Source organism: Patella vulgata, chromosome 4, assembly GCF_932274485.2.
Source record: "Patella vulgata chromosome 4, xgPatVulg1.2, whole genome shotgun sequence".
NCBI classification, from domain to species: Eukaryota; Metazoa; Mollusca; class Gastropoda; family Patellidae; genus Patella; species Patella vulgata.
Genome location: NC_065882.2, coordinates 26,849,009 through 26,871,586, shown reverse-complemented (window position 1 = coordinate 26,871,586; position 22,578 = coordinate 26,849,009). Strand labels below are relative to the sequence as shown.

Below are 22,578 nucleotides of genomic sequence, written 5' to 3'. Positions count from 1 at the left end.
AGCAATCCAATAGTACATGTACCTATGCCTATTTAAAGATACATTCCTGTGTACAAACTGGGTGATTTATGGTATTATAATAGGACTAAACACATATTCAAACTAATTAATTTGTCATAATTTTGCTTCAAATCCTTCTCAAAACATTGTAATTTAGGCTAAATAAATCTTGTCAAAACATTCAAACATACGGTAGGCCTATACTGAAATGAAATAAAAAAAATTCAAGTTTTAACAAAATCGGATAAAAATTGTGACCTCTATAGGGTCCACAACCTTGATATACCGTATTTTTACGCTATTTGAGAACGAACGGCGGCCATTTTGTCTGTCAATTTTGGGCCGATTTTCACGAAATTCGAACTCAGCCCTCCTTAGGGTGTAACGGTGATATAATAATAGGGTTTTTAAAATCGGATAAAAATTATGACCTCTATTGGGTCCACAAGCTAAAAACGCAATTTTTCGTACAATCAGGGGGCATAATTCAGGAAGTTACCGTCCGATATGCGCGAATATCGAAAGGAACAAAGATGTTATAAACTTACATTTCAAATTTGAACAAAATCGAATTAAAATTGTGACCTCCATAGGGTCCACAACCTTGATATACCATATTTTTACGCTATTTGAGAACGAAGGGCGGCCATTTTGTCTGTCAGTTTTGGGCCGATTTTCACGAAATTCAAACTCAGCCGTCCTTAAGGTGTAACGATGATATAATGATACATTTTTTTAAATCAGATAAAAATTATGACCTCTATAGGGTCCACAAACTAAAATCGCGATTTTTCGTACAATCAGGGGCCATAATTCAGGAAGTTACGGTCCGATATGCGTGAATATCAAAAGGAACCGAGATCTCTGGGTTATAAACTTACATTTCAAGTTTCAACAAAATTGGATAAAAATTGTGACCTCTATAGGGTCCACAACCTTGATATACCGTATTTTTACGCTATTTGAGAATGAACGGCGGCCATTTTGTCTGTCAATTTTGGGCCGATTTTCACGAAATTCGAACTCAGGCGTCCTTAGGGTGTAACGGTGATATAATAATAGGGTTTTTAAAATCGGATAAAAATTATGACCTCTATTGGGTCCACAAGCTAAAAACGCGATTTTTCGTACAATCAGGGGGCATAATTCAGGAAGTTACGGTCCCATATGCGCGAATATTAGGGCTGCAACGATTCATCGATGTATCGAGATAGTTTAAAAATCCACGTTGCACGATACAATCAATGTCCGTATCGCGATTCGTTATCCAAAATTAAACAAAAAAATAGACTGACATTCTGTCATTTAAATATCCTAACGAGGAATGCCTAAATAAGTCTATGAGTAAAATAACTTTTTTTACTTTCAGCGTGAATAATTCGAGACTTTCAGCTATTTCGTCAAGAATAAAATAAAATATCAGTCTGGATAAGCAAGTCAGGCATGAAATTAGGTTACTTGCAAATTACACACTTGAATAATATGCGGAAAAAACATACAACATATTATTATAAATACGTCAGTAATATGCGATTTGTAATAAGACTACTGTGCAAGAATGGTGATAGGTGCATACAATGATCAGCACAATTATCTTTTCTATATTTTCAATGTATAATAATATTTTGACATTCAAATTTCGTATTGTTATTTTCTTTGCCATTCTCTCATCTACGACTGACCTGACAACGAGAAAGCTTTCCATTGGCTGAAATTGTTGTAGCAATACGAGCCAGCCATTGAATTGATTCAGCAACAGAATATTTTTAATAATGATGCATTCGTCAACAAATTCAGGTCGTACGGGCGACAAAAATAATGTAGAAATTGAAAATCCCTCTGCCAAGTATAAGTCACAAGTATGGGAGTTTTTTGGATTTCCCGTAAATTATGACAAGAATGGAATTCGTTCAGTGGACCGAGAAAACTGCATCGCGATATTAATCGTATCGTGGGGTATGAATCGTGATGCGCATTGTATCGTGGCCTGGTGTATCGTTGCAGCCCTAGCGAATATCGAAAGGAACCAAGATCTTTCGGTTATAAACTTGTATTTCAAGTTTCAACAAAATCGGATAAAAATTGTGACCTCTATAGGGTCCACAAGCTAAAAACGTGATTTTTCGTACAAACAGGGGCCATAATCCATGAAATTTCGATCTGATACATGCCAATATCGAAGATGCCAATATTGGAGATAAACCTATATTTCAAGTTTCGTCAAAATTGGATAAGAATTGTGACCTGTAGAGGGTCCACAAACAATTGTGGACGGACGGGGGCGACGGCATAATACGTCCACATGAAAATGTGGGCGGATAAAAATTGTGATGGACAGGAGCGACAACAATATACATCCGCATGAAAATGTGGGCTTATAAAAATTAAGTATGCTTACTTAACTTTAAGAATACCTTTGAAAACAGGCCCAGGTCTGCAGTTACTTTAACATTAAATTACTTACATGCCAACTATAGGAAGACTCAAAGCTTTGGGATCTGATTCTAATACCAAGAGTAACTTTCTTGTATGATCCATTGTAAGGTACCTACATATTAAAAACAAAAACATAAAATATTCGACTAGTTGTCATTTAGAAGTTAATTAAGTGATCTTATATACAAATAAATACACAAATGTAACTAAACTTCATATTGCCAGTCAACTAAGGATACAAATGGTTTATAGTCAAATCACATAACAATAACCAGTGGTTGCCGGGCAAGATACGCCCACAATTTGTAAGAGATGGATAGCTAAAAAAAAAAAGAAAGAAGAAAAAGCGATTTTTTGGACAATCAGGGGCCATAATCCATGAAGTTATGGTCTGGAATACGTGGATATCAAAAGGGACTGAGATCTTTGAGATATATAAAGATATATTTTAAGTTTCATCAAAATCGGACAAAACTTGTGACCTTCATACTTTTACACAATTTGTGTACAAGGAGCGGCCATTTTGTCAGGCAGTTTCCCAAAATTCAAACTAAACCTTCATAATGGTGGAATGGGGATATATTATTAAAACATTTTTTAAAATCTAGAGGGACCAAAACCTAAAAACATGTACAATCAAGGGGCAATCTGCACGAATATTGAAAGGAACCAAGATATTTGGGTCATAAACATACATTTTAAGTTTCATCAAAATCGGATCAAAATTGTGACTTCTAGAGGGTCCACAACCTTGGTATTACATACTTTTACATAATTTGCGTACAAGGAGCGGTCATTTTGTCAGGCAGTTTCGGTCAGATTTTTACGGTGATATATTTAAACGTTTTTTAAAATTGAATACAAATTGTAACTTCTTACTAGAAGTTATATTGGGTCCAAAAGCTAACAAGTGGTTGCCATGCAAGATACGCCCACATTTTGCAAGAGATGGACAAAGAACAAGCTCAACAAGCCAACAGTCAGGCTGATACAGTCTGAAATGCGCAAATATTGAAAGGAACCGAGATCTTTGGGACATAAACATAAATTTTAAGTTTCATCAAAATCAGACTTGTAGAGGGTTCACTTCACAACCTTGGTATTACATACTTTTACACTATTTGATTTGTGTACAAGGAGCAGCCATTTTGTCGGACAGTTTTGGTCCGATTTTCACAAAATTCGAACACAACCGTCATTAGGGTGTAACATTTTTTTAAAAACAGATAAAGATTGTGACCTCTAGTGGGTCCAAATATATACTCATCGGAACCCTAATGCATTCATGGGAGACAGCATGCTTTATCAGGACCGACTTTCTAAAATTCTTGGAACCAGTCACAAAACTATTCTTGGTGTTATGTTTCTGTCAAACTTTCTGACCAAACTATTTTTAATTAACCAGTGCATACTGCGTACGTGATGAGTTAGACTGTTGACTATTTCTCCATACATGGGTAAAAAGTAGTTCCTCTAATGATTAATGCCACTCGGCAAACCTCAGCAGATTCCAGTACTCTACATCTAGCCTCGGCTGTATGACGAAGTCCGCCATTGGAACTACTTTTAAGTTCCCGGATTACCAACGGCGTTGCCCATGACGACGTCTTTGAAGAATGTTTTATCATACAAATATTTCAAAGTCTGAAGCTGTTTTTCTTTCAAGTTTTTTCCGATTTTCTTCAAACAAGGACAACTTTGCACTAAAAATTCTTCACACGCTTCGAACGACGCAATTTTGATAACTTCTTTTTAAAAGCGGCAAGTTTTCCTAATAAGTAAACCGGTGCCACATCTCAATTGTATAGGCGTAGGTACATATCACTTACCGTCATACAGCCGAGGCTAGATGTTGAGTAACGGAATCTGCCGAGGTTTGCCGAGTGGATTAATGCATGTAAATAATTCAGTCATAAAAATGTACAATAATTACATGTAACATACTTCTTAAACTTATTCGTTAAGAGATACAAAATAACGATTATCCAATCAGTTACAATCTTCTGAAGTTCTGTTGTGTTCTATATACGGTATAGTGATTTTTACATTTGATTACTTTGAAATATCAATATTGTGTCATATTATTTAGCATATTAACTAATAAAGAATGCATTTTTAACTGTTTACATCTTGTATTTTCCAATAAGTCAACTCAACACTGATTTTGTCTTGTGTGGTTCATGTCAACCAATCTCTAGCAAGCTACTCATGTTTGTCGCATGATTTCATGCTCACAATCGAGGCAAAATTTTTAACAGCTGCGCAAATCAACAACACGCAAACAAGGCTCAGGGTACACAGTGTCATGTGAAGCTTTCATTAAATATAAGGGTTCAATTCGTGTTTGTAAAATCACACCCAAGAATTAATATATATCCAAAGGCATAGACTCAACTTCCTAGACCCATGCCACACCACATAAAAACTTAAAATTAACCCTGTTTAGCTCTAACTACTGATGTCTGGACAAGCTCTGCTAAAGAGGTTTATACAACTTAACAGCCTATTATCTTGACATTAATTGGAAGCCATGTAATCACATTCTTGCAATGCATGAAACTATCGAGTATCATACGAGTATTAATTTAGCAGATGATATTAGACTTAGAGTCCTGGCTGATCTTGAAGTCATTAAAGTGCCAATTTTGGGCATAGTCTGCAGTTGGTGGTAAAAGCAGGCATTGATTTATCCTTTGTAAGTCATGCTGCAGGTGCCAACTGGAGAGTTGTAACATTCTTTCATAAATTGACAGTAGCAAACAATGCTCTAAATCTAACATTAAAGCAGGAACAACGAAAAAAAACCTCCCATCGCCTGATACGGGATGTGACAACATGCTGGAACTCCACCGACTTCATGTTTGAATGTTTTTAAAATAGAACAGCGATTACCAATTATGGCAGTTATCCTATAGTTAATAAGTTATACACAATAGTACCATTGTAAAGCCGTCTGATGCTCAAATCCTAGAACTGGCTGACAAAGACTGGAGAACAATTTAGGACACTTCAAAAGTATTTAAACCATTTGAAATAATTGCCAGTGCCCAAGAATATCTAACTATTAGTATTAGAATGGGATAAGTTTATGCTTTAATTAACAAGCATCTTCAAATTGATGAACTTGATAAGTCCTGATGTCACCAGACGAAGAATTATGTGCATGCCCTCAAATAAAAGCATCAGCTTTAGACCCTAGATACAGACATTTGCTATTTTTGCCAAAAGATTCACAGAGGTCGAAAGTGTAGAAAAATATTTTGCAATAAAATAAGTCCAGATCTTGATCCAAATTCTGATTATGATCATAATATAGATGAGGGTCATTCCACAAATAAGGGGACAAATTGAAAATTCATACACATCATTGCTCAAAGCAACAAAAACACCTATTTTCTGATCACCAATTGTTGAAAAAAGTAATTGATCATGTAATATATTTATTATTTTATAATCATTTACATTAAAAATATTCCAAATCGGTCTGTGGTTAAATTTTTCAATGTTGCAATTCGTGGCGTTCCTAAATTTTAGAGTTATGTTTTGGGGACATTTTTTTGTACTTCACATTTTAACAACTGAACCATGTTGCGCACAAGATTAATATTTCCAAATATTTTCACAAAACATGCAGCAGAGAATCTAAGATTTTGTTCACTAAGTTTTTATTTCTAAACAAATGTAAGTAATCTGAATTGGAGGATTTTCAATCATGTCCCACAACATAAATTTTTGTGTCCCTAATATTTACGTTGTATTATTGTCATTTTAGCCACGATCTTACTTTGCAAATCAAAACAAAATGTTTCATCTTAATTCCATTTTGTTGAAGTGGAAGTAAATAACAAATTCCAAAAACGTAATTAGATGTATTGTATTAATAGTCTGTGTAAATTTTATTAGCTTTGTCGATACTGGAAATTCAAGTCCCTCGTTCAACTTACGAAATGTGTGTTTATGACGATTATATAAAGCTGTCTATTACTATTAGCTGTGAAATACATCAGAGATATGTTTAGTTTATGGTCACATGATAGACATCCCTGAAACAGACAATGGCCCGGCGCATCCCTGTAATTAGGTTGTTATGTGAATTTACCTCCTGCATATGACGCATAGATGTTGAATGTCATAATTGTCCAAAACAACAGTATTCTTCCACAAATGAAAATTATTGCTTCCTTGGTATTCGGGGATCACGCAACAGAATGGTCGCGGTGTCGGAATATTAATGAAAATGACGTGAAACCAAAACTTTCATGTCTCTATTATTAACTAAATATTGTATTAGTATACACATTAAACCTTGGTCTTTTAAAGTCTTTTGGTTCATTTATTTGGTCTTTTAAAGTCTTTTGGTTCATTTATTTGGGCAAAACGGATTCACAACGTAAGCTATTGAAAGGGACACAACTAATTCTCAAAGACTGCTACTCATTTTGATTGTTGAAAGTGTTATTTTTTTCTATATTTGAAAGTGTATTCATTGTTTAAGTTTTAAATGAGAAATAGTACATAAGATGGTTTGATTAAATTATTACTTTAGTAGGCAAGTCATCAACATTTGGCGTCCCTTTACATGTGAAACTGCAATATTCAGTATCACAGTAAACCTTTCCATGTTGATTTTTCATGATACTGATTTACAAGTAGTTCATATTGATTGTTTACGTCAAACAAACTTCAACAATTTTGTAAAATCTTTATTTTATTAAAAATCTACAGAGACTTTTCAGTTTGTATTGAGAATTTGGGAATATCCGTGTAATCAACATTGGCTGGCTAGAGGTGTTGGCACAAATATACACTATTTCTGCTTAGACTTCTAATGTAGGCGCCTCATTTGAATAATACATCATAAACACATTAGTATGTCTTATACATGCACAGAAATTTAGAATTAAAAGTCTAATTTGGTATCCCTTTACACAAGAAATCTGTACGTAACGTGTCATATAAAATCGTTCACATCTTTTCTTTGGAACTCGACAATGAGAAATCATTAACTGTCCTTCAAATGGCATACATTACCCTTATTATTGGTATGAGAGGAGAACAAAATTAATTAAATAAAACTCTGGCAAAAACTTAAAAATCTTAGATATAAAAACAATAATGATAGGTTGCCTGGCAACGAAACATATGCCCACAGCAGCTAAATCGTCCGAGCAGACGACAAGGGTTGTCGCATATTTATTCTTTTGTAGGCAATTGGGGGCATTTTAAGACAGTTTCATACAGATCAGATTATAATTTTTGACGTTTGAGGGTTCACAAGGTTCTACAAACTGAAACAAGGGCCTTAGCTCTGGAGGTAATTTACAGAAAATTTTGAAATTTGACATGCTTTTTCGTTTTACTAATTTAAATAATGCATATAAATTTCATGCAGATCGGATGATAACTTTTGTCATTCAAACGTTCACAAAGTAAAACAAAGACCATAACTCTAGAAATAATTGATGGAAATTGCTGAAATTGAATAGACCTCCAATTTCAAAAATTTAAATGATACATATAAATTTCATACATATATCATCGGATGATAACTTTCATCAATCGAGCATTAACAAGGTTGAACAAAGTGATACAAGGGCCATAACTCTAGAAGCAATTATTGTAAATTGCTGAAATTCAAAAGGCTTCGTGGTTTCAGGCTTCTAAATGATGCATATAAATTTCATACAGATCGGATGATAACTTTTTTCGTTGCAGTGATTGGCATATTTATTATGTTTTGTCTCCTAATGGTGACCTGACATGACCTTGACAACTTTGGACCCTATTGGAATGTTATAAATGTCAGGCTTTATGGGCATCCTAAAGGTACATTATGGGAGATTTTAATAGAGAGTTGGCCATTCTTGCTATAACAGTTCAAAAATAGATGATAAAAGAAGAATATATTGAAAATTTCAGTCAAATTACTTTATTCTGAACAAAGTTATCACCATTGTAATTTTTGACTAGAAATAGGAGTCAAATCTCTCTTCAGCGTCTCCGAAAATGGCTGATCGTTTGATTGACAGGCGTTAACACCACCTACATAATCTTGATTATCAAGTAATGTTTTCAATGGCTGTGGTACCGTTAGCCTATTCGGTTTGAGACGGGGTCGCAATTCAATTCGTATCATATTTATTTTTACTACAAATTAAACATAAGACTTTTAATATATAGATAAGAAGCGAAAGTTTGAAAGGAATGGACCAAATCAATGAGGCATAATTATAGCCGACTTCTTATTAGCCTGCGTGTACTCTTGTACTGTAACTGGTAGTCCTACTAACTCCCAAAGCAGACAAATGGGAAACAGTGATCCAATAGGGCTGCAATGTTACATGCGATGTTTATCAATTTCCCTAATTTTTCTGTAAACGCAGGTGACAAAAGAGCGTATAATACCGACATCCAAACTCTCATTTTAACCACAACTAAACATAATATCAAGGCTGTATATATCGAACTTTCAATCAAATTGACCGACATGCGGCCTCCCTCAACAGCGGTCTCGCTTCGTAGACTCTATCATTTAGCCACTATCTAAAATTTCCGGGAGTATGACGTCACCGTAACGGTTAATCTCGATCTTACGACGCCATTTAAAAATTTAATCAGTCAAGGAAATCCTGTTTAAATCCAAGCCAAATCCAAGCCATCCGTGGGTCTACAGAGTTGATTTTGTGCTTGTTGTGTAAATAAAGATCTAATTTATAATTTCTATGACATCTGAAGCCTAAATAAAGACTTGCAATAATCAGATTTAGCTCTTGCATAATGTATGTTTAAGTAAAGGTCTCCTCATGACACCATACCTAGCATACTTCTCTATTCTCGTCTCATTTCACATCCCAATCATACAATGCCTGCTCACATAATTCTTATTTCATATACATATCTATATTTATTGTTGACACTTTCCCAATCATACGATGCAGCACATAGTTCTTATTTCATGTACATATAATATTTATTGTTGTCATGTCGTAACCTTTACTTAATGAATAAATAAATAATTTTATCAGTGATTGAGATAACTTAAAATTTGAGTACCTATGTCATACTTTGGACCCCTCATTAAGAGAATGACTCACGTAAATCTGAATTGTATTTTTTGGGTGGGAGATTATGTACGAAATAGATCCGGTAGCCAAAATATAATGTTTTAAATCGGAAGATGTGGGCTCTGCTCATATGTGTCCTCTTTAGTGGTGGAGAATTAACAAAATTAGTTACACTTTGTTGTCCAAACTGGCAAAAGATATTTTAGAAATTCCATGTACATCTGTACCATTGGAACAAGTATTTTTGATGGCCGGAAATACTGTTACTGTGAAGCGGTCAAATCGAGATCTTGACACAGTTGACAAACTCATTTTTCTAAGAACAGCTTTAAATAACAAGCCAACAGTAAGGCTGATATCCTCTGCCGAAATCCGAAAATAAATAGATGACACAAAATAATTAATTGCACATTTAGCTTTTTCAAAATTATCGAGCAATCAAACTGATTATCTATACTTAGTCTAAGCATAAAATGTTCACGATCAAACTCAGTCAAGGTACTGGTAGTGAAACTACACACTAAGTTTCATCACTATCACTCTCCATCAGTTAGAATCAAAGTTATCTTATCCCAAAGCATCGACCAATAAAATTGCTTGGCTCTGCTTAGCTTTAGCAGGAAATGTTAATCACTGAACTCAGCCAAGACATTCACCTAGTAAACATCTACCTCAAGTTTAAACATTCTACCTCAATTAAAAGCAGAGTTGTTATGTTCCAAAGTCTTGACCAATCAAATTGCTTAATGCTACTAAGCCTAAGCAGAAAATTCTCATCATCGTACTTAGTCAAGGTATTGATATAATGAATGTTTACTCAGAGTATTTTTATTTACTTACCCTGTTTTAGAAACACCTTGAATATGGCTAAAACTAAGTGGTCCAGCCAAATTTTTAGACAAAGCTGTTGGAACAATGGGTACAGGAGTTATGGGTATAGCTTTAAATTCTGTAGCTAATGTAACAACATTAAAATCGATATGAACTATACAGTTTTCTCCTCCAGTATAATAATTACACCATCCTCTAGTCGGTAAGAAACTACCCAAATCAATACTTTCTTTACTAATACATCTTTCTTTTAATGACTGAAAAAACAAAACATTTTATTAATTATTTCAATCTGAAATTTCTATATAGGCAAATATGGTTGATGCGTGTTCTCGCTGGCACCTTTAATATTATATTTTGCCGCCATTACCAACTTAATCCGAGAACAATGATTTTTATAAAGCAGAAAGCTTTAGTGATTTAGTCTATCACAGATTCTTACAATCAGGGGCCGTAATCCTGGAAGTTATGTCTGAAGTACGCAAATTTCGACATAGACTGGGATATTGTGGATATAAAGATGTATTTTCAGTTTCATCAAAATTGTGACTTTTAGAGATTCCACAACCTTGGTTTTACATTAAAAGTACGAGTGTCGGTCATTTTGTCCGGCAGTTTTGGTTCGATTTTCACGAAATTCGAACTCAACCATCATTAGGGTGTGACGGTGATATATTCAAACGTTTTTTTAAATCGGATAAAAATTGTGACCTCTAGAGGGACCACAAGCTAAAAACATGATTTTTGGTAAATCAAGGGCCATAATTCAGGATGTTAAAATCCAATATGTGTGAATATCGAACGGAACCAAGATCTTTGGGTTATAAACATGTATGTCAAGTTTCATCAAAATCGGAGCCTCTGGAGGTTCCACAACCTTGATATACCTATATCTACCTACACTATTTGCGTATGAGGGGCGACCATTTTGCCTGGCAGTTTTGGTCCGATTTTCACGAAATTTGTAACGGTGATATATTCAAATATTTTTTTTAAATCGGATAAAAATTGTGACCTCTAGAGGGACCACAAGCTAAAAAGGTGATTTTTCGTACAATCAAGGGCCATAACTCAGAAAGTTACGATCCGATATTCGCAAATATCGAAAGGAACCAAAATCTTTGGTTTATAAACATGTATTTCAAGTTTCATCAAAATTATGACCTCTAGAGGGCCCACCTTGGCAGTATATGCGGGTCGGGACCAAGGGCTATGGAAAATGACCGTAACGATGGGAAAACTAGCCGTTTTTTTTTTTTCAAAACCCAATTTACAACTATAAAATTGTACGGCCAGTGCAGAATAATGCGCACGTATACTGAGTGTTGTTTTGATAATTAATGATGAGTGTCTGGTAGTAAAATAATAAAAGTTAATTGATATGTGGGAATCTTATCAATGGCGTGAAGCGGTCCATTCTTAGTCAATCACGTATTGTTCACATGTCATAAGAATTTTCTAGAACAAAGCCGTTTACCACTTTGTTACAGTCACGCACGATGTAAACGAGATTATTGTGATCTTCAAACAAAGGGAAATTGATATGAATCCAACCAACTGTCATATTATTAAATAAAAACAGCATAGAAATTACGTAGATCCTCAACAACGTACGTGTTGGGAGAAAAATGCATTATATTTTTTTTATAGCGGTATTACGGCCTTGTGGGAATTGTAGAAATAAAATCTAGAGATTAGTTAACTTGTTTACCGAAAAATAAGAAAATTACGTATTCCAGTGCTATTGTATAGCAATATTGATAATTCCAAGTGTTGCAAAAATGTTGTGTATATGTAACTCTTATACACAATGATATTCTAGGGGGCACTAGTGTTGCTAGCTGTGAGTTTCGCTAGCGATTCTTCAAGATTCCGCCGCGGAACAGGGAGTTTTTCCGCCGTATTCGGCGATTCTAGTCCCAAACTCCAGCAGTTAGTTATTTAGTTATTCATTATTTGGAGTTATGTCACAATTCTGCGGTCCGTAATGCAGTAAGAGATGGTCTAAAACCAATAAATGTGAGATATATGCCGTCGACAATTATATATTTATCTTCAGTTCAAAGTTATTGTATTACAACTCAAAATTATCCAGGTCAGTGTGTTTTCTATAGAACACATGGTAATTACGTGTCAGCTACTGGAATGGTTTTTCTACCGCTAATTCAGCTGTTTCGATTATTTAAAGATACATTATGGGAGATTTTTTATAGAGAGTTGGCCATCCTTGCTATAACATAACAGTTCAAAAGTAGATGATGAAAGAAGAATATATTGAAAATTTCAGTCAAATTACTTTATTCTGAACATAGTTATCATCGTTGTAATATTTGACGAGAAATGGTAGTGAAATGTGCCTTCACCTTGGCCCAACATTTGATTGACAGGCATTAACTCCACCTACATATCTCGATTATCAAGTAAAGTTTTCAATGGCATGCGGAAACGCTCTACAGCGGCCTCGCTAAGTACACTCTATCATTTAGCCTCGATCTAACTGACGTATTCTCATCAGGGTGCGCCATATTTGAATTTATCAATAAGTGAAATCCTATTTAAATCCGAGCTGTAGCCGAGCCATCCGTGGGTCACAGAGTTTATTTTGGGCTTGTTGTTTAAATAAAGATCTAATTTATAATTTCTATAACATCTGAAGCCTAAATTAAGACTTGCAATAATCAGATTTTGCTCTTGCATAATGTATGTTTAAGTAGCTAAAACAGAATATTTAATTAATAAATAATTAAGGCCTTACTAATATTTCATTCTTAAGTCTAATATATAATTTTTTGTGTACCCCATGCTGACAAAGTGGGAAAGACACGTGAATTCACAACATCCTACCATGAATAACCAGCGGCTGCCAGGCAGGATACGCCTACATTTTGCAAGAGATGGATAGAGGACAAGCTAAAAACAAAAACGAATTTTTGAACAATCAGAGGCCATAATCCAGACAGTTATGGTCTGAAATGCGCAAATATCAAAAGGGACTTAGATTTTTGGAATATAAAGATATCTTTTAAGTTTTATCAAAATCGGATCAAAATTGTGACCTCTAGAGGGTCCATAACCTGTGTATTACATACTTTTTTTATACACAATTTGCGTACAAAGAACGTCCATTTTGTCAGTCAGTTGCATTTCGATTTTCCCGAAATTCCAATTCAACCTTCATTATGGTGGAATGGTTATATATCTAAACGGTTTTTAAAATCAGAAAAAAATGCGATTTTTTGACCAATCAGGGGCCATAATCCAGGAAGTTACGTTCAGATATGTGTGATTATCAAAAGGAACCAAGCTCTTTATGATAAAAACATATTTAAAGTTTCATCCAAATCAGAAGAAAACTGTGGCCTCTAGAGGGCCCAGAACCTTGATATACCATATTTTTACACTATTTGTGTACAAAAGGCGGCCATTATGTCCATCAATTTTTTCTGATTATCATGAACTTCAAACTCAACCATCATTAGTGTATACCTATGATATATTTACGCGTTTTTTTTTTTAATTGGATAAAATTTGTGACCTCTATAGGGACCACAAGCTCAAAACGCGATTTTTCGTAAAATCAAGGGCCATATTTCAGGAAGTTAGAATCCGATATGCGCAAATATAGAAAGGAACCAAGAAATTTGGGTTATAAAAAAGCATTTCAAGTTTCATCAAAATCAGATCAAAATTGTGACCTCTAGGAGGTCCACAATCTTGATATACCAGATGTTTACACTATTTGCGTACGAGGGACAGCCATTATTTTTGTCTGACAGTTTTGGTCCGATTTTCACGCAATTCAAACTCAACCATCATTAGGGTGTAACGGTACTAAAAAGGTTTTTTAAATCGGATAAAAGTTGTGACCTCTAGAGGGACCCCAAGCTAAAACACGATTTTTTGACAATCAGGGGCAATAATTCAGGAAGTTACAATCTGATATGCGCGAATATCGAAAGGAACCAAGATCTTTGGGTTATAAACTTATATTTCAAGTTTCATCAAAATTAGAAGAAAATTGTGACCTCTAGAGGGTCCACAATCTTGATATACCATATTTTTACGCTATTTAAACATGCTTCAAGTTTCATCAAAATCGGATGAAAATTGTGACCTCTAGAGGGTCCACAACCTTGATATACCATATTCTACAATATTTGCATTTACAAGGGGTGGCCATTTTGTCAGGCAGTTTTGGTCCTATTTTCACGAAATTCGAACTCAACTATCATTAGGGTGTAACGGTGATATACCAAAATGTTTTTTAAATCGAATAAAAATTGTGACCTCTAGAGGGTCCACAGTTCTAGTAGTTATGATCCGGAATGCGCGAATATCGAAAAGAACCAAGATCTTTGGGATATAAACATCCATTCCAAGTTTCATCAAAATCGGATGAAAATTGTGACCTCTAGAGGGTCCACAACCTTGATATACCGTATTTTACACTATTTGAGTACAAAAGGCGGCCATTTTGTCCGGCAGTTTTGGTCCGATTTTCACGAAATTCGAATTCAAAGATCATTAGAGTGTAACGGTGATATACTAAAACGTTTTTTTAAAATCGGATAAAAATTGCTTCAGGAATATGGCACTGTACTTAAGTTTTGTTCATAAGATATGACATATTTTGTTATTTGGGGAGATAAACTACATGGTATCCATGGAAATGCAAAAAAATGTTGAGTTTTCTTGGAAATTCCATAAGTGCATGGTAAAACGCGATATCGATAATCCCAACAGTAGATCAAAAGTAAAGGTTATAAGCAACATTTCAACACCAAAAACATCACCTCAAAGTATTCTAAAATCTTTGTTCATTATTTACATTGTACCTTCAATTTACTTCAAATGAGATTTGTGATTTTGGGTAAATTCTTTGAATAGGTCCAAAACAAGTTTTAAAATACAACAATTCAGATGTAAAAAGTAAACCTTTACTTTATTGCATTCCAAAATCATTTTATGCATTCAACCAGCGGTTGCCTGGCAAGATACCCCCAGATTTTTCGTACATCAGGGGCCATAATCCAGAAATTTCTGGTCTGAAATGTGCAAATATTGAATGGGATATAAAGATATATTTTTAGTTTCATCAAAATTGGATAAAAATTGTGACCTCTGGAGGGTCCACAACCTTCGTATTTCATACTTTTACACAATTTGTGTACAAAGAGCGGTCATTTTGTCGGGCGGTTTTCGTTTCGATTTTTCTGAAATTCGAATTCAACCTCATTATGGTGGAATGGTGATATATGCAAATAGTGAAAGGAACCAAGGTCTTTGGGACATAAACATATATTCTAAGTTTCATCAAAATTTGAAAACAATTGTGACTTGTCGAGGGTCCACAACCTTGTTATACCATATTTTTACAATATCTGTGTACGAGAGGAGTCATTTTGTCTGATTTTCAGGAAATTTCGAACTCAACCATTATAAGGGTGTAATGGTGATATATTTACACGCTTTTTTGAAATTGTGACCTCTAGAGGAACCACAAGCTAAAAATGTGATTCTTCGTACAATCGGGGGCCATAATCCAGGAAGTTATACTCATAGCCCGATATGCGCAAATATCAAAAGGAATATAAGCATACATTTCAAGTTTCATCAAAATCGGATAAGAATTGTGACTTCTAGAGTGTCCCCAACTTACATACTTCTACACAATTTGCGTACAAGTTTCGGACAACATGTCCGGCTATTTTGGTCAGATTTTTACGAAATTCGAACTCATACTTCATTGATGTTTAGCGGTGATATATATATAAACGTTTTTTAAAATTGAATACAAATTGTGACTTCTAGCGGGTCCACAAGCTAAAAATGTGATTTTTTCGAACAATCGGGGGCCATAATTACATTCGGATATGTGCGATTATCGAAAGGAACCAATGTCTTTGACTCGCAGTTTCGGTTCAATTTTCAGGAAATTTGAACTCAACCATTATCAGATGGCAACGGTCAAAATAGTTACATGGTTTTTTTAAATTGGATTAAAAACGCGATTGTTAGTACAATCAGGGGTCATAATTCTGGAATTTGAGACGTGATATGCGCGAATATCAGAAGGAACCAAGATCTTTGGGTTATAAACATGCATTTCAAGTTTCATCAAAATCAAATGAAAATTGTGACCTCTAGAGTGTCCACAAGCTAAAAACATGATTTTTCGTACAATCAAGGGCCATAATCCATGAAGTTATGGTCCGATACATGCCAATATCAAATGGAACTGAGACCTTTGGGAGATAGACCTATTTTTTTTAAGTTTCGTTAAAATTTGATAACAATTTTGACCTATATACTGTCCACAAACAAATTGTGGACGGACGGCCAGATGGACTGAGGCGACGGCATATGTCCACATGAAAATGTGGATGTATAAAAATGTTTGTCTTCGGCCATCAAAAAGAGAAATCCAGCGTTGTTCCAGTCGTTATAGAAGGCAGATCTGGATAATTGCGTCATTGAGGGAATTCCTTCTATGGTCTAGGTCAGGGAAACCTACTCGTTTGGTAGTTATAGTTTTTTCTTTCCGCATCTATCTCCATTATTACACAACAAACGTTCGAACTGTTATGTGTCCTCCGAGTCATTTTACACACTGAACAAGTGTGCAAAGTCTTATTAATAAGATTGGTGCTTAAAAGTCAATGCATATTTTAATGCCCTTAAATTTCATGTTGAACATGAATAAAATACAGTAAGCGTAACTTTTCTATTGATAGACACCCATAATACATTACATTGAAAAGGACCAGATTAACTGTATTTAATGTATATTGTGATCAGGTATTGGTGGATTATTTAAGCAATTAGAGCAAATTATGCTCTAACAATATACTAATCCAGGAATAATCCCATTAATCCTTCCTTACCTTTAGAGTTTGAGTAAACTCCTCCACATTAGATTCTCTTTCCTTGGTCCCATTTATATACACCTACAAAATTGATCAATATGAAAACCATAATACCCGGTATATAAAATAATTTGGAAAATATTTCCCCGTTTTTCTTGAATTGCTTTCCTCATTGTTAGTTTGTTTTCATTTTGAGTCAAGCCTGTATTACTACAAGGGCAGGCAGAAAATATCAACACTGCTGATAATCATTGATAAAGTGCTGATAATCATTGATAAAGCATTTTGCAGACCAATAGTCGATAGATTTAAAATATCGATAATTGCGCAATTATAGGTATCGATATATACACTTTATTGTTTGGAATGTCTGTGTATATTGTATAATGTCCGGGAGTCTGTCTTGCGTGTTGTACAGTCTTCCGGCACTTGCTATAAAAATTATTATGTTAAAACAGTAGAATTGGTCAATTTTTGGAATAATAATATTGATAATATAAAGTACTACATGTATGATAACCATATCTTTTATGGAACAAATCTATTTTGTGTCCATATAATAAACATTAATTAGGGTTATAATTACCTGAAATGGTACAGTTATATCTTCAGGTGCTAAATTTAGTGAGTTTTCTACATTTTGTCTGGTATCTAATCTATCAATCTGAAATGTTATCCCTTCTCCATCTAAAAAAAACAACAACATACAGATAGTTAACATGTGTTGTAGGTTATGTCAATTCAAGTTATTCTAAAAATTATAAATGTTATTCCACAAAGGGCAAAAAGTTCCTTTATTCATTGGCAGAAAATGTGACAATTACCAGTACCTTATACCAGTAACTGGGTAACAAAGGAGTTTCTCATATCCTGCTGGATGCACATAATTAATTTACATGATGCAATGTCTCCTTATTTTGCCATGCCTTCCCCTTACTGTAGTATTTTCTTGTACATGTAAGTCACTATCAGTTAAAACTAAGCATTCTACAGCACACTTTTATAGAAGATATTACATGGCCACTGCTTAATCATCATTATATGTAATTATTACAATAGTTTGGTATTGAAATATGATATGCAGAGCCCTTTTTTTTTTGGACCTGAAACATACATTCTTTATGTGTATACTAATTAAAGTCAAATGTAACATAACATACCGTCATCAACTATAAGAGATCCTAGTAATATTGTTGTTAAAGTTTGCAGTGGGTTATTTTCACACTGACGATGTAATAGTCTTAATAATTTGTCAGATAAATGTACCCGTGGTTTTCTGAAAGAAAAAGATAGGTTGCCAGGCAACGAAACATACGCCCACAGCAGCTATATCGTCCGGGCAGTCAACAAGAGTTGTCGCATATTTTTACTTTTTTCTGTAATGAAACATTTATAATACATTAAAATCTGATTAAGAGTAACAACTCATTAAGTAATTATCAGAAAACCATTAGAATTTGTTTTTATAAAGTTCTGCCCCATGCTAACGTTTAGTATACGAAACTTGTAACATCATGGATTTAGCTGTTCAAGTCATAAAGATTCATTGAAAATCAATATACTTGTTCGTCTCAAGACCTTAAACACTGTATAAATTTAAAATCAATCGGATATTAACTTTAGCCTCTAGAGTGTCCTCAAGATTTTTGGCAAAAATTATAGAAAATCGCTGAAAATCAATAGGAATCTTCGTCTCATGACCTTAAACACTGTGTATAAATTTAAAGTCAATCGGATATTAACTTTAACCTTTAGAGTGTTCACAAGATTTTTCAAAGTGATCAAGGGCCATAACTCTAGCTGTAATTATCGGAAATCGCTGAAACTCAATAGGCTTCTTCGTCTCATGACCTTAAACACTGTGCATAAATTTAAAGTCAATTGGATATTAACTTTCACCTCTAGAACGTCCACAAGATATTTTGAAGTGATCAAGGGCCATAACTCTGGCAGTAATTATCGAAAATCGTTGAAAATCAATAGGCTTCTTCGTCTCATGACCTTAAACACTGTGTATAAATTTAAAGTCAATCGGATATTAACTTTGACCTTTAAAGCGTACACAAGATTTTTCAAAGTGATAAAGGGCCATAACTCTGGCAGTAATTATCAAAAATCGCTGAAAATGAATAGACTTCTTCGTCTCATGACCTTAAACACTGTGTAAGAATTTAAAGTCAATCGGATATTAACTTTAGCCTCTAGAGCGTCCACAAGATTTTTTGAAGTGATCAAGGGCCATAACTCTGGCAGTAATTATGGGAAATCGCTGAAAATCAATAGGCTTCTTCATCTCATGGCCTTAAACACTGTGTATAAATTCAAAGTCAATCGGATATTAACTTTAGCCTCTAGAGCATCCACAAGATTTTTTGAAGTGATCAAGGGCCATAACTCTGGCAGTTATTATCGGAAATCGCTGAAAATCAATAGGCTTCTTCGTCTCATGACCTTAAACACTGTATATAAATTTAAAGTCAATCGGATATTAACTTTAGCCTCTAGAGGGTCCACAAGCAATTGTGGACGCCGGACGGACGGACGGGGGCGACGACAATATACGACCACATTTCAATGTGGGCGTATAAAAATCAAATGAATCAATCAAATCAACTTTATTGTTATGATTTTTCTATCATAAAAATACAATAAACTTAGCTTGGAGTAATTCTGTGCCATGTTCGGACCTAGTAAAACCCTGTTAACTTATATTAGAATGGATGGTGTACAGTGTACACCATTAAATTAAAATAGAGGAATGACCATTTTTATAATTCAAAAGAAAAGTTAAAGGATGTATAATTAAATCTGTCTTCCTAATTTTAACAATAGCAAACAATTGTAATAATGAATAGCTGAATCATTACATGTATATTACATTCATGTGACTTCATACTTACTGATAATAATATTCAAAGGATAATGATCGCAATGACATAATATGTAAAGTGTGCACAAAACATATCACAAGCATTGAATACTCCATTGTTATCAGATTTATCTAAATATTCACATGAAAGTTATGGCATCAGTGACGAGAATATGCAGCATGCCATATTTTCAATGAGCTTCATTTGATGTTTTAATGTAAAAACTCACCTATAACATGCAACACTGAGGTAGATTGGTGTTCCTATTGGTGTTGGATCCCATAATATCACTTTGGCTTTAGGAAAGTGGAGCATCCCATAGCTTGATACCCTGAACAACATAAATTACATCTCAAAAGGAAATTCAATTAACTGAAATTCTTTTATTTTTATTCAAAATTCAAGTCTTAAACTCAAATATTTTAATTTATTTTTAATTTAAGTGCAATAGTACCCAGAATGACTACAACATGTTACTCTGATACTAACTGGTAAGGAAAGAAAACTATATGAGCACTAAATTTTCAAGATAAGTTCAAAGGAAAAATCCCTTCACTGGTTTGGGTTGAATTGATAGCTCTGATGAAAGAAATTTAGTAAGTGATATTCATTGGTATGAGGTGATTTCCATTGTAACTATACCGGCTATGGAGAAATGTAATGAAATCTTGTAGTTTTTAACAATCGTCACCCAATTCCTAACACTGTTCATAACATAATGAAAACATGTCTGAACTAAATATTTATCAATCCTAATTCCAGGAATCAGAAATACAATACAGCATTAAACTAAAGATGGGTTCCATGTACAAACTGGGTGATTTAATGGTATCTATGGACTAAAAACATATTCAAACTAATTAATTGTCATAATTTTGCTTCAAATCCTTCTCAAACATTGTAATTGCGAAGGAATGTCCTGCTATAAAAATTCCATCAAACCCGGTCACGTTTACGTCATGTGACTTACCTCTCTTGGAAGTCAGAGAAGAATTCATTGCATACATAAGACGATGTTGTCTTTAATCGCTTACTATTTATTTCAAATATTGAATCCTAATTAAATTCTCGGATTATCCACTACCAGCGTCTTTTTCATCTCAGAAAGTGTTGTACGTCTAACTCTTCATAAAGTTTATCAACTTGTACATCAAGCGCTCAATGTTAGCGTGTGACCTTTGACATCACGCGTGCAGAAATTCCTAATCTTCGGGCTGTTAATATGGGGAACCCTTACATTTTTGTCCTGTATACGCTCCATGAGTGTTTTTCAGGGAATCCAGTATTTTTCTAGTAAGATTGGATATCTCTACTTTCCATATACCAAAATTACCATACTTTTATTGGAAATAACCACCCGATAAATACTTTTCTGGGAACCCATCTTTAAACTAAAGATATGTATCAGTTTTTCAAATGTAAGACTCACCCATTTTGTTTGGTCTGGCTACTTGTTCCACCTAGTTGTGACCATATATGATCAGGCATATTTCTTATACTTATAGGTATTGCCATTCAGTAATTGGCCTGAAAACAATCCACATAAAATCTTACTTTTCAGTCCACTGTACTTTTTAATTAATACAAACCATTTGGGCTTATAATGGTTTCTATTTCAACATCTAAATTATTTAGATCACAAAACTGTACTAGGAACTTTTTACATTTTACTGCATCTTTTGCTTTATAATTCAGTCACTTTAAAGAATATTCATAACCACAGTTTAATGAATCTTATTCTGAGATCCTAAATCCTTATTCAATTTTCAAATAGGAAAGATACATGTTCAGTTGGATTTTAGCATCACATTTATAATTTATTGCACAACCAGATTATAACTGTGTCCCTCTCATAAATGTATCTATCTGCTAGCCTAGATCTACATAAAATATGCTTCTAAAAGTTAAATGCAGCGAGATAACAAAATAGTAGCAAAAATTATTTCATTGGTTTTTGACAGGTAAACTAGGCCTACTAGCCGGCCATTCCTCATTTCATTTGTCAACATGCATGAGCTTGTTTTCACTACCGCGAATTACGCCGGGCATACCAATAAACGTGTGACTACTTGAATGATATTATTGGTGTTCGCATTTTTTAAAAATAATTTGGTCAATAAGAAACTATAGAACGTATATTCAAACGTTGACACTGTTTGGCAATGACCCATGATGTTTAGCCAATCACCGAAATTTTGGCAAATGTCAAAACTTTTTTAAACGAATATAAAAAAAAGTGACAGGACACAACAAAGGTTGTCATACATTTTCTAGTAAACAAAAACTAGATACATTTCGTTCAATTTATAGATATCTTTCTATTTGGAAATTAAATATGATTTTTAATTTCTGGCTTCAAAATTCAAATATACGTGATAGATTCAAACTAAATTAAACAAGCTTGAAAACGCATAAACACGGCTTCTATCTTACCCATCCGAAACATCAGCATTGGCGCTTAGTAGTCAAACAATTTACAAACAGCGCGTGCGCAAGCCTCATTTTGAGTAG

General features: G+C 34.2%; 1 protein-coding gene across 1 annotated transcript in view; it reads right to left on the bottom strand.

The window, feature by feature from the left end:
* The window catches only part of LOC126818881 (SCL-interrupting locus protein), a 39,441-nt gene extending 16,865 nt beyond the window's left edge, over positions 1 to 22,576 (bottom strand). The window contains exons 1-8 of the mRNA XM_050546518.2: positions 22,501 to 22,576; positions 21,497 to 21,594; positions 20,297 to 20,398; positions 18,358 to 18,473; positions 17,784 to 17,884; positions 17,216 to 17,278; positions 10,341 to 10,588; positions 2,465 to 2,548 (exon numbers count right to left, since the gene is read on the bottom strand). Of these exons, the coding sequence (XP_050402475.1) occupies positions 2,465 to 2,548; positions 10,341 to 10,588; positions 17,216 to 17,278; positions 17,784 to 17,884; positions 18,358 to 18,473; positions 20,297 to 20,398; positions 21,497 to 21,582 (800 nt within the window). The 5' untranslated portion in view covers positions 21,583 to 21,594; positions 22,501 to 22,576. The remainder of the gene's footprint in view (positions 1 to 2,464; positions 2,549 to 10,340; positions 10,589 to 17,215; positions 17,279 to 17,783; positions 17,885 to 18,357; positions 18,474 to 20,296; positions 20,399 to 21,496; positions 21,595 to 22,500) is intronic.
* Positions 22,577 to 22,578: the final 2 nt, after the last annotated feature.